This window comes from Lagopus muta, chromosome 1 (genome assembly GCF_023343835.1).
Source record: "Lagopus muta isolate bLagMut1 chromosome 1, bLagMut1 primary, whole genome shotgun sequence".
Lineage (NCBI taxonomy): Eukaryota > Metazoa > Chordata > Aves > Galliformes > Phasianidae > Lagopus > Lagopus muta.
The window spans coordinates 39,602,199-39,614,555 of record NC_064433.1 but is presented as its reverse complement, the minus strand read 5'-3'; the positions used below and the strand labels follow the sequence as shown (position 1 = coordinate 39,614,555).

The following is a 12,357-nucleotide window of genomic DNA, read 5'->3' as shown; positions in this document are numbered from 1 at the left end:
GTATTTTCAGAACCTAAATATTTTCTGTGAGTGAAAACAGAGAAGGCCAGAGCTAACATGTTAATCACACTGCAGCTATCTACTTGAGGAAAACCCCATTTGCTTAAACACAAGTGAAACATCTAGAATACACAGCTGGCACATGCTACGGAAAGCAATAACCTTTTGAGTCTTAAAGATGTATGGAAAGGTTCTGGAAACAGGGAGACTGCAGAAAATAAGCAAAATGTAACTGATGTTCACAGCATTATTAAACAGAGGCTCCCATATCTAAGAAAACGTCCTACAAAAGTTGTGCTTCAAAAAAATCTTATGCAACTCATCTGACAAGATTCTGGTAAATTGCATTGAAAAAAAAAAAATGACTAGCTGATGTATCTAAAGATTTGTTGGCTGTTTTGTTTTTTTTTTTTGGGGGGGGGTTAATTTTTTTTTCTCCTCCTTGTTTTTTGCTGGAATCTTTCCCTATATGTATTCTGTCCAAATGCTGCCACAGCAGAACTGCCTGTTCCATGCAAAGTACTCTCAGAGACATCTTGCTCTTTTTACAAAGATCAGGAAACGTCTTCTCTCTTTAAGAACACACATCACTGGGGATTAAGAGGCAGTGAAAGGGCAGGTAGTATCACACCGGTACACCAAAGCACGTGAATCTCAACTGCTCTATTATTTCCCTAAACTGAAAGATGAAGAAGCATAGGGAATAATTAATTTAATACTGTGCTCACCACAACAATGCTTAATCCTGTGCCAGCAGTCTGGCAATTAAGAAAATGGATAACTTTGCTGTAATTTAAGAAAAACAAAACCCCAGAAAGCACTCTCATTCACCTACATAATTTCATCCGTAGTTTTTCAAGATTAATTAACACTAAACATTCCAGCAGTTTGCAATTAACATTAGAGACTGACCTATTTTCAATTCTTAAAACATCAGTTATTGTTGAATATATGAATTTTGGTCAAAAGACAACCACCTCACCTCATCCTCTTAACTGTAAGATACTTTGCTTACTTTACCACAATATTTCCTAAAGTCTTCGCCTTCACTGGATCCTTATTTTCATCCAGAATCATCACTGTAAAACAGTAATATGGAAAGACAACTCCTGTTAAGTTAGGTGGAGGAAAGAGTTTTTCATTATGAATATCAACTTATGTCACACTTGAGAACAATAATACACCAAGCAACGAAAGGTATTAAGTAATTTGGGAGTACTATACTGGATGACCTCATAACATTATTAACATTCAGCCTTAAGTACAAGAAGCTTTAAACAATACTTGTGTTCTGGGAGTAGACAGAGAACAAAGTCAAAAAGGGAGAAATACAGAACTGAAAGTAAAAGGAGCCTTCATACTGAAAAATCCAAGCTTGCATATAATGAAGTATCCTTCAGATGCATGAAAAATATGAGCAAAAAGGGTTCAGATAAGACAAGTAAGAAATAACTAAGATTACTGGGGGTTCATCTAGCAAATGCAAGAAATGTTATTAGCAATAAATAAATGTGCCTGCTTTTCAGAGGCTCTCAGGAGGCTCTGAAAGATGCTCCCCACCAACAAGGGTTACTCCAGCCTAGCACAAAGAAATAAAATAACTTGGGAATAATCCAAAGCCACACAGCAGGGTAACACTAGAGAACACCAGAAAATCCAGACCTTGGAACAGAAGACTTTCCTGGATGACACTGACCCATCACCTTCAGATCATATCTTGGTATGGAGGATGTAGTTTTCTGGGGAAAAACACCTGAAATAGCCTCCTCAGTGCAGTCATCTGGGAAAATCCATCATAACCACCCATTCTATCTGAAGGCACAGGCATAAGGAAGGAACGGTAGATCGGCTATGGTATTGCTTAACTAGAGTATTAACTTGGCCTAGATGAGTGGAATTAAAGCAAAATGACTAAACTATGGAAAAACAGAGAGGAATGTTTTTGACAGATTGGGCTGACATGGATTTAAAAAATGCTTTTTGAAGCCTGCCCAAGCAAATAAAGCTACGTTCAGCTGGAATTAAATTAATACAAATAATCTTACATTCTGTACTAAGAAGTTAAAGAGCAAACGAGGAAGAGAGGATGACAGACTTCTGAGTAAAACCTTGCTAAGAGTTTTATGAGTTATATCATATCGTTATCTGTCTGTCCATAGAAAGCCAAACATCTGTAATTGCTCTGTATCTGTCTGAAGCCACTCCTTCAGAGGATGGTGTTTTTTAAGTAATTGAAGAGCCCTTTGAAAACAAGGGCTCAGTAGACAGGCAAGTCAGTCAGTTCTTCAGCTCAGTGAGCTGGAAGGAGAAACAGGGGTAGGAGATCAAAAGCATGAATGGAAATATAAAAAACACTCCAATGAAAAACAGCAGACTGTTGTAAATAAAATCCACTTCCAATCTTTAAACATTTTTTTTCTTTCTTACATCTTTTTAGACGCCACGAGAACATGGAAATGTTACATTTTGAGAATTTAGACTCAGAATAGAGTGATACACACCCTGTATCTTTCAGTGCTCCCCATCAGCTTATTTTCCTATTTTTATTATATCAAAGTAAGATGTAAAGAGTTTATTTTATGAGGGTAGGAATTCCGGTATTTATTCCCCTTCTTGGTAAAATGCATTTCAATGTACTAAAATCTGGGGAAAGTGGATGCTACACTGTTTACTACTTTATTACTGAATAACTGAATAACAGACTTAATGCTTCACAATGTGAGACTTGCTTCAGTTTGTGAACAGTGCTATGAAATTATCTGAAAAAGGTAGAAGTAGACCAAAGAGTAAGTACAACTCAATGTCAGATTTAAAGCAAAAGTGCTAGAAATTATTATGGTATCTCCATTCGCATTTAAATGCATTTGCACCATTACACTTTGAAATTATAAATGCTGCTTTGAAAGATTTTGGCTGTATTTCGAAAGAAAAGAGGTAGATTTGTAGCTTTCTGCATACGTCATAGCATAAATAAAATGCTATTAACATCCAAAAATCACTACAAATTACGCATACATTCCAAGAATACGAAATCTTCTACATGGCACAGAGAACCCTTCTCATTGATACAGTAACAACAGCCAAAATAACCTCAGAGCAGACCTGGGTGACAGCAGTCAGTGCACAGTAATTCCAAGATTCACTATTTCATGAATGGCTGCATTACTGAGCATTACTGGCTTCAAACCAAAGACTGAAAATGGTACAGTTCTATCCTAAAACTTCAATGAATTTCAGTATTCACTTGATTTTTTTTTTTTGTTCCTTTTTATTGCATGTTTTAAGGTATTTCCTCTGTTCTGTGCAAAGGAATTACTTATTTACATTTGATGCCACGTTTCAAAAATACACAAATCATTTTTATGTTCTTGCTCCTCACAGATTTGTTTGGCACAATATTTTTTCTAGCGTGTGTAATGCAATTACATTCTTTCACTCTTCCCTAAATTTATGGCTTTGTTTTAATGCTGTTTTTAACCTATAGTTTGTCTTCATGCTGTAAATGCCAAAACATAGATCTGCTGAAAGTGGTTATTTTCTTAAATGTTCATTCCAATCTGTATCTATTAGAATCAAAAAGAGCAAGGATTTTTCTGCCCAAGGATGTGAGAATCTTTCTGGAAGATAATTTGATCTTTAAAAAATTTAATTACTTTTTGGACTTCAAAGAACTCTTGAAATTTGTGTTAACATCAGAATTCCCAGGTATGAAAGTATTTTTGCATTCTTAATCCTGTAACCACATTCTCTACATACAAATAGCTTCCCGACAATGCTCTTGCTTTTAATGTTTGTTCATAGCCTGCAATTTCTCCCAGCTGGAAATAAATACGCTGCACAACTACTAGAAGATACTGCGTTGAGCACCTCTCAAAAATGAGTTCACATCTGCACATACAGGCAGCATACTGGCTTTGATTTAAAAAGAAGAAAAAAAAAGGAATTAAACAGGTTAATAGGAAAATTCATTTTTCCAACAGAAAATTTTACAAGCTGCTTGTTAGTTCACTAGTGACATATCAGTGGAAGGCATTGATGTTACACTAAGAATTCTCTTTATGCACTTCAGGATACTCCTCATATGAAATAGTGGCATCAAAAGAAAATAATAATAAGTGAGTCTCCGAGACGTGATTATTTGATGTACATCTCCCAAAACAAAACTATTTAGGCTCTGAAAATAGATAATATAGATGTGAGAGAACACTCAAAGTGCAAGTTAAAGCAATTATTTGTCTACTTATTTCCTCTTCTGCTGATGGTTATTACTAACATTCTTCTTCCCAACATGCCAATACATTTTACTGCTGCTTCTCATTTAATTAGTGCAATTGTAGACAAAGCCTTAAAGCACAGTATTCTTTACGTATCTTTGTTACATCCAGTTTAGAAATGCATGCTATCCCTTTTGCATAATAATAGTACAAGTAGCTGATCAACAATTTTGATAATTACTCTGAATTTGTTACGTACAGTCACATTTCACAAGACAAAAAAAAAACAGAGCTTCTTGTTACAAGAGAGGAAAACCTGTTAGCAAAATGCTTTCCCTACGAGGTCTAAAAACTGAAGTGCACTTAAATTGCACATAAGCAATATGGTTTTCTAGCAACCTTACCATTGTATCCTGGCACTGGTTTTCCTGCCTGTCCGGGTGGAGGCGTTGTAGAGTTCCCCAAACCAACACAAGAAGCAGTTATTGGAGAACCAGATTCTGTTAAAAGAAAATAAGTATGTTAGGCAAAATTTCTCTTACTATTATTTAGTAACTATTGCTTCTAAATTTTTTAAGTTCAGCATATAACAATTAAAAAATAATAATAATTAAATGCCAGACAAGCAATGAGAGAGTTCAGAATATTTGTATGTGTTATATAGCAAATATAAATTCATCACAGAAATTTGCATTCTTCACATGGGAAGTTTTTGCATTACACAGTAGAAAATTCAGAATTAACATCTTTATGTTTGCATTACACCTGTGGCTTATTCTGCTATGTTTACACCACATCAGTAGGAAACTGCCTACAGCAAAGCCATGATAAACACTGTGTGTGATAGATGCATTTCAGTGGCTATTTCACTAATCAGTGTTGTATTCAAGAAACAACAAGAACCAATTCTTGGTTGATTATCTTATCACTGTAGGGCAATATCAAAGTATTGGTTGTTCTATTGTGGAATTGAAAAATTCTATCAATTCTCAGGTCTGGAAGGTTATGCAGAATCTCCAAAACAGTATTGGTTAAGATGATCACAGAAAAGGTGGCCCCTCACAGAAAAGTAAATAATTCAGGTAAGTCAGAAATACCTCCCTTATACCTACCTCCTGAAACTACCGTTAGAATTTCTTGATGAGAACTACTTCAAATAATGAAAAGGTTCAAAAAAAAAAAAAAAAAAAAAAAAAAGGTACAGAAGTCAGACATAAATTTCACATGCTGCCAAAACAAAGGCATACTGAAAGGAATACTCTAAGGAAGAGGAATCAAACTGCTGCAAGACTTTGTGATCATAGTCCAGCTGTCTTCTACTCCTGCACCTAAAAACATGAAAGTTTTACTATCTGCAGCACTATTAGAGGTTTTGTGTTTCTGGGTGGTTTTCTTTTTGCCAGAAGACAAATTTCTCCCAGATTTTGAACCTTAGAAAGATATCCCCATAACTGCAGACAAATGAATTAAGCATTTGCACTACATACCTTTGCTCCCTGCAAGGAGCCCACAAAAGGCAAGTAGGTCTGCAGTTCCTGCTGCAGAGATGACACAAAATACCTTCCTCACACAGCATGAATATCCCCTGGTATGCCTACACCTTCCTAATTATCCTCACTGTTAGGCAGCTACAAAGCCCTCCCTTCTCACTTACCTTTTTTTTTTTTTTTTCCTCTTAAGAAAGCTCAATTTCACATGATGCAGTTATACTACAAGAGTTATTAAAGAAAGAGGAATAAAGAACAATTAAGTCATACAGTAGAGTTTAGGTGTAAAGAAAGACCAGCTGTTATCCTTCTCTTCTCTGTAAGAAAAAAATATAGAGAAATTTCTTTTAAATGTTTCTGCAACTCTGAGCTGGTAATAAAAGTGTCTAAGTGGCTGTAAATATTACCAGCAACACAGCATGGTACCAGCACTATAAAAATGTACCATTATAATTCTGGAGATGTTGCAACTCTCAGGTCACTTGACCTGGAATTCATAACCCACATCAAGCTCAAGCTTCAGCACAACTAAGCGGGTTTGTATTGACCTCTGTATTTATCTCTGATCACACGGCCAAAGATATTCTCAGTTCTCTTGCATTAGAGGTCACTACAGTTGTTTTTGCTGTGGATTTTCTCAGCTCCCACAGTATTCCTCAGCCATTTCAGAAGTTCTTTAATGACCATTCAATTCCTATAAGAACAAGAACAAAACTGCCATGTGTTTCTGTAATTTTAAGTTAGTTGTCAGTAGGTAGCTGAAAATCACATAGGTAGCATTAAAGTCACATAGTGAACCTAGGGCCTAAATTCAACTGTGGAACAACCCTCAATGCCAACACAGGTAGGCTAAAAAGTCGACTTGGTTGTTTCACATTTCTATTGGTCTATTTTTTCACAAAATGCGCGTTTCCCGCACAAGCACTGATCCTGTTTTTTTCCTTCCAAAAAGCTGCAATTACAGAGGTGACACATCAGCAAGATCTAAAGTAGCCAGTCAATGATCATGCTGAAGAGAAACCCACAATTTATTCAGCTGTTTCAGAGCTCTATTTTCTGCTCAGTACTGGGTAAGCTGTTGACCTCAACTTCTTTCCTCTCTTCCTGAAATAAGAAAGAAGAATATATTCCTCAGTGTACAGTGAACTGGAAAATGAAGTAGAGGGGCCAGTTTATTTTTTGACAGCATTAGAAGGAAAGGAAGACTCCTAAGTGTCGTTCTTTATATACTGTATGCCAGGAACTAAAAACCATACTGTAACAGAGTAGGTGAGAAAGACATTCTATAACCAAAGCACAATAATTAGATTCACTGCTGAGAAGGATCAGCGTACCCCTGTGAACCAGTAAGATTTAACACAGCTCAGGAATTGACAAACATTTCAAACTGCAGAGCTCTCAATCAGAGAACCCTGGGGAGAAAGGGAGAATCTGTGAAACTTCTGAAAATCAGTTTAGATTTGCTTGGCTCTCTAGTACACTGCTAATGAAAGCTATGTGAACTAAATGGAAATCATTGTCATAGTACACTGTCTGCACTTCTGCTTTTTTGGAAAACAGTGAATAGAACTGCACGTAAGTCCATTTATTCTAAACAAGAATCACAAGTTCTAAAACTTTCTCAATAGGTCTTTATAATTGCTGCTACGTCTTCTATTGTCTTCTCAATTACCAGTGGAAATACATCATTTTCATATTTACCAGTGCTCTAATCTCTCTGCTGTGCATTCAATTCCCACGCCTGAATTAAGTATTTCTATACACAAGAAAAAAAAAATGGTTTGTTGGTGTTTAGGCCAGACACTAATTAAGAAAAGACAACCCAGAAGTATCCACTCTTTGTGTTAGGCTCACAGTTTCTGAATGCTAAACATTCCCTTACAAAGTAGAAGCACCAAGGAATACTGTCAAAAAAGCATAGCATGGATCTCTGTGCTGTACATTTCTTGGGAAATCAAAGTGTATCTTTCAAACAGGACGCTGGATTGAAATATCAATTTCCCAAACCCATCAGAAAACAGCAACTGCTTTCCAGGAGAGTGTTTTTCATCAAGGAAAAAACAGCCTGACTTCAAAGTGGAACTGAATTGATAGCCCTGCTGAAAAAAAATCAATGTTGTTCAAAAGAAAACAGAAAAATAACTACTGATGAGGAATCTTCCTTATCAGATACGTATAATACAAGTACTGGGTGCTTATTTTTTTTTATAAATATTTCCAATAAACAATGCTGCTTAAAAGTCTTTGGTTTAAATTAAATTTGGGTCAACTCACAAGTTACAAAACATAGATCAGAAAGTAAAATTCAGCAGGAGGCTGAAAAAGGATAACACTTGTCAAATGAGCATTACATTCTACCCACCTCTTAAACCAGGCTTCAAAATAGACAGATACCCATCACTTGTTTATACTTGCAGATTCTCTGAAAGTAATGTGCAGTGTCTTGACAGATTTCTAGTGCCAAAATCTTTAGAGAATTGCATATTTCCAGTGTTACAAATAGAACAGCTGATCTGTCTTCCAATCTGTCTTTTCAACACACATTTAAAGAGCAAATCTTCCACTCCCCATGCAAGTAAGTCAGCAATCCTCTGGCTGGAGAAGGCTTTTGAGGAGGACTGGACCATAAAACCAATTTCCTTTTTGCGTAACACCTTATAATGTGACAATGAAACAGCTATTTAGAAGAGAAACGTTTCACAACTAGCGTGTAACTACATTCAACATCTGCTTTGAATTATAATGGAGGAAATGTATCTACCTCTGAGAATAATGAAAAGCACTTCACTGAAATTCGAAAGACAGAATCACTGAGAGATGGTCTTAAAATCATAGCTGTTAAAGTGTCCCAAGTTCCTCATTACGTTTTTGTTTTCAGCATAGGGGCTGATCTAAAGAAATTCACTCTTAAATTTCGAAGATGTGACTCTTCATTTTATCCCACTCCACACGTACATAAAAGACCTAAAGAGATCTCAGTATTACTGAGTTATATTGGACAGCTAATGGAGTTTTATACAGGCATTTCTGTTGCATTTGTGTCTCTGACAGCTAATCTTACATTAAACAAAGTGCTGCAGATGCAAAAACAAAGAGTCCTTACAAGTACTAAGGGAAGTTTGTATGGATACACCTGACTTCTTTCATAATAATGGTTCCATCTTCCCCATGCCTGCTTTGAAGAAGCCAAGCTCTGCCAAGTGATGCAGAGGTACAGCTATTAAGTTCTGTGCCCAAAGTTGTCTTACTCATTTGCAGTGCACATTCAAGTTCAAACAAAACAGTATTTAAAAATAACTCACAACTTTCAAGGTAAAAAATGTCCTGTACATCTTACGGTGTTGATACATTACAACTCCTAAACTGTGTCTCACGTTCCCAAACACAATATATTGTCATACTGCTGAAAGATTTTATTCTCTGGAGGATGAACTTAGGGAAAATACACTGCATTCTGACATTTGAGTTTGGGCGACACTAAGTGACTAACGTAAGGCTACCTGGTTTGGTTTGTTAGGCTGCAAGAGAGAGACGATGAAGCATGCAGAAGAGGTGAGGAGCTCTTATAGAGCAGGAGACAAAAGAAAGGGGAGCAACTGCCATACATCAACACATGAACAAACACAATACGTATAATGAACTAAATTCTTACTGCAGCAGTGCTGTTTTCAGCCATTTCAGCCATTCTTCTGGCAAATTTGTCATTTTTACCAGACAGATGCTAGCACTTAAAATCTACCTCACAGCACACCATACTGTTTCCGTATAATAAAAACAAACCTAATGTGTCATAAAAATATGTACTGGAGAGGAACATGACTCAAGGGGCAGATCATCAAATATCCAGGTTCTTCATCCTTAAGCATCCGATTCTGCAAAAATATCAGCATCTCAGGTGATTCTTCATTAGTAAAATCTAAGCAAATTTCCACGTCTGCAACTCATTAGCAGTAAGTGGCTTCACTCACAACTTGTAATCAAGCATGGTTAAGTCATAACAGATTCTAGATAGCCATGCTGCAGGACTTGTAGCCCAAACACCACTTCAATCTTATGCTTATTGCTCTTTGAAATGAATTTCAGATACTCTTTGTACAGCTGAGTCCCTGCTGAAGGGACTCAAAGACATCAACTGCCAAGAAGTTTTTTTCATTTTTTTCTCTAGAAGAGATACATTCCCTGCAGAGCTTCAGGTCAATGCTTGAGATATGATGAAGCATTCATGTACATACGTACCAAGTAAAACAGGTTTGGGGGCATTTAACTACAAATAATCTAATCCTAATTAGTCATCAGCATTAAAAGAAGATGACACCAGGTTACTCTTATCCCAGAACAATTAAAAAAAAAAAAAAAAAAAAAAAAAGATGTTCACAGGCTGAAAGATCCCAGCCAAGCGTGATGTGATGCTGGGCTGTCAGCTGTAAGACTGACAAAGAAGTACACAGAACAGATGCATCCATATTGTCCATGCACATTGATATGCAATCATTTTAACCACCTTCTAATAGTAAAAACTAGTGTAAACTACTTTTTCAGATTTCTGATAATTTTATAATGAAATTCTGGATTCCTTTTACCTACTCTCTCATTTTGTGTTACACTGCCATTAAATGAAATAGAATTTAAAGACAAAATTTGTATTTATTTATAGAAATCCTAATCTTTCCCAACGTATTTAGCTGGGTACTGTAGCAAATTATAACAGAAATGAGAAAAGTCACAGGAGAAGAACAATAACTGAAGAATCTGGAGAACTGTAAACTGTAAGGATACCCTGATTCAGTTTTACCAAGAGTCAGAAATACAGCATGAACTTAACTTCAGTTCACACCTCATGCACAACAAGGTTAGACTAAAGACAGCGATCTGTCATCTTGAACTGTGAAAGGCTTTGCTGTCTGCTACTGAAGCTTCAAAACTCAGTTGTGCATCATTTTGCATTTAATTTCAACTGTATTTTGAGGAGTATGATGGATGCAGCAGATAAACTCCTAAACTGTGATAGAAATTAGAATTTATTTCTCCTCCATCTGACTGTACTCTTAACTTATTCCTTGTGAATTAAATGCATATAGAATCATCGCAATATATATCAACTACACACAGAATGTCAAAATATGGTGAGTAGTAGGGGTCTATCTTAAATCAAAATGCACAGGAAATATTGTATTTTAGGTGTGGTACACAAGTTAAGTTATATGTAAAGTAAAGACCTGTATAATTATCCTTTTCCATAAGGAGTTTTTCCAATGTCTTACTAGAATGAGCAAAGCTGAGGTGAAGTACATAGGCAGTAAAGCACCTGGAAAGGAAAATCCAGCTAAGACTTTTTTGCTCTAACTTCAGAGACACAGCCATACTGAAAGCACGATCTTCCCATCACGTTGCTGGCCATTTAGATTACATTCATTTCGTTGATCAGAATGGACAATTTCTTACCTTGTGGTGGAATGGTTGTAAAACATGTTTGATTATACCACTATTACTCTACAAAACAGAGGGTAACACTTCCATAAGTTAACAGTAACCCCTGTGGAAAACCAACAGTGTTGTTTATCTCGTAGAAGTAAAATTAAATCCAAGTTGTGTTAATCCACTGTGTTGATTTGTATGTAGAACCCTAAAAACTTTGCTTAATTTTTACTTTCTCTACTCAAACTATCATGTATAAAATACCAGAAAGTTTCATGGAAAAAAGACACAAATAGGAAATTAACCCATTTCTAGAAGGGCAACTAAAGAAAACTAGAAGATCTGTTAATTAAAGAGACAGTCCAGCACAAATTTTCACAGTAAAACCAGTGCCTAGCACAAAAACTTGCATTTTTTTCTGGTTATGGCAATTTGCTGTTCATTATTCACTTCCATATGAAGTTTTCTTTATTCTTTTTATTCCTTATTGTACAATAACATCAAGGATGCTTAATCAACAGCACAGCCATACTTGACAGGCACTATAGAAAAAGAGATTACTCCCTGAAAGGCAGCAAACACAAAAGAGAGAATACACAATGTAACAGCCATATTCATATTTGTTTTAATTATCCAACACATGAAGAAGGCTGACTTTGCAACTTAAGTGCACAACTGGGCAATCAATTGCAGAGTTGACGTGAACTGATTCAAATTCACATCAGTGCAGATCACTGAAAAATAGTCTCGTTATCATTCTTCTATTGTTGTCATGTCTATACATTCCACCTTTCCTTTTTCCAGCACAAACTGCTTTTATATGGAACTGGATGACCTAATGGTTAGGATAGCTTCTATGTGACACTGCTCTCTGTGCAGCCACATGTATGCTAGGTGTGGTCTAAAAGAAGGGATGCAAACATTGCCAGAGATAAGCTTTTCTTTGCACTTTGCAGTTACCATTCATTATACCACACACACAGCTACACAGAGCCAAGCTATGTCTTCTAGCATATTCATATGATTCATAACAGGATCATAACTACCAAATAACTACCACCTCCCCCACAGTCCTACGTTTAGTCTAATCTGTAGCTTAGGATATTACTTTACATTTTAAATGTCAAATGCAACACAGGTACGCATTTAAGTGCTTTCACTAAGTGAGCCATTTCTCTGGAGCAGAGCTTTCGCAACAATTAGCTTTCCCAAAGTTCATGTAGGTAGTTATCTCCTTGGTT

The 12,357-nt window shown here is 36.2% G+C and overlaps 1 protein-coding gene across 2 annotated transcripts in view; it reads right to left on the bottom strand.

Moving 5' to 3' along the window:
• ACSS3 (acyl-CoA synthetase short chain family member 3) overlaps positions 1-12,357 on the bottom strand; it is an 84,144-nt gene that overhangs the window by 21,167 nt on the left and 50,620 nt on the right. For both annotated transcript variants that reach the window (XM_048934191.1, XM_048934190.1), the window contains exons 10-11: positions 4,619-4,714; positions 1,016-1,079 (exon numbers count right to left, since the gene is read on the bottom strand). In XM_048934191.1, coding sequence (XP_048790148.1) covers positions 1,016-1,079; positions 4,619-4,714 — 160 coding nt within the window. The remainder of the gene's footprint in view (positions 1-1,015; positions 1,080-4,618; positions 4,715-12,357) is intronic.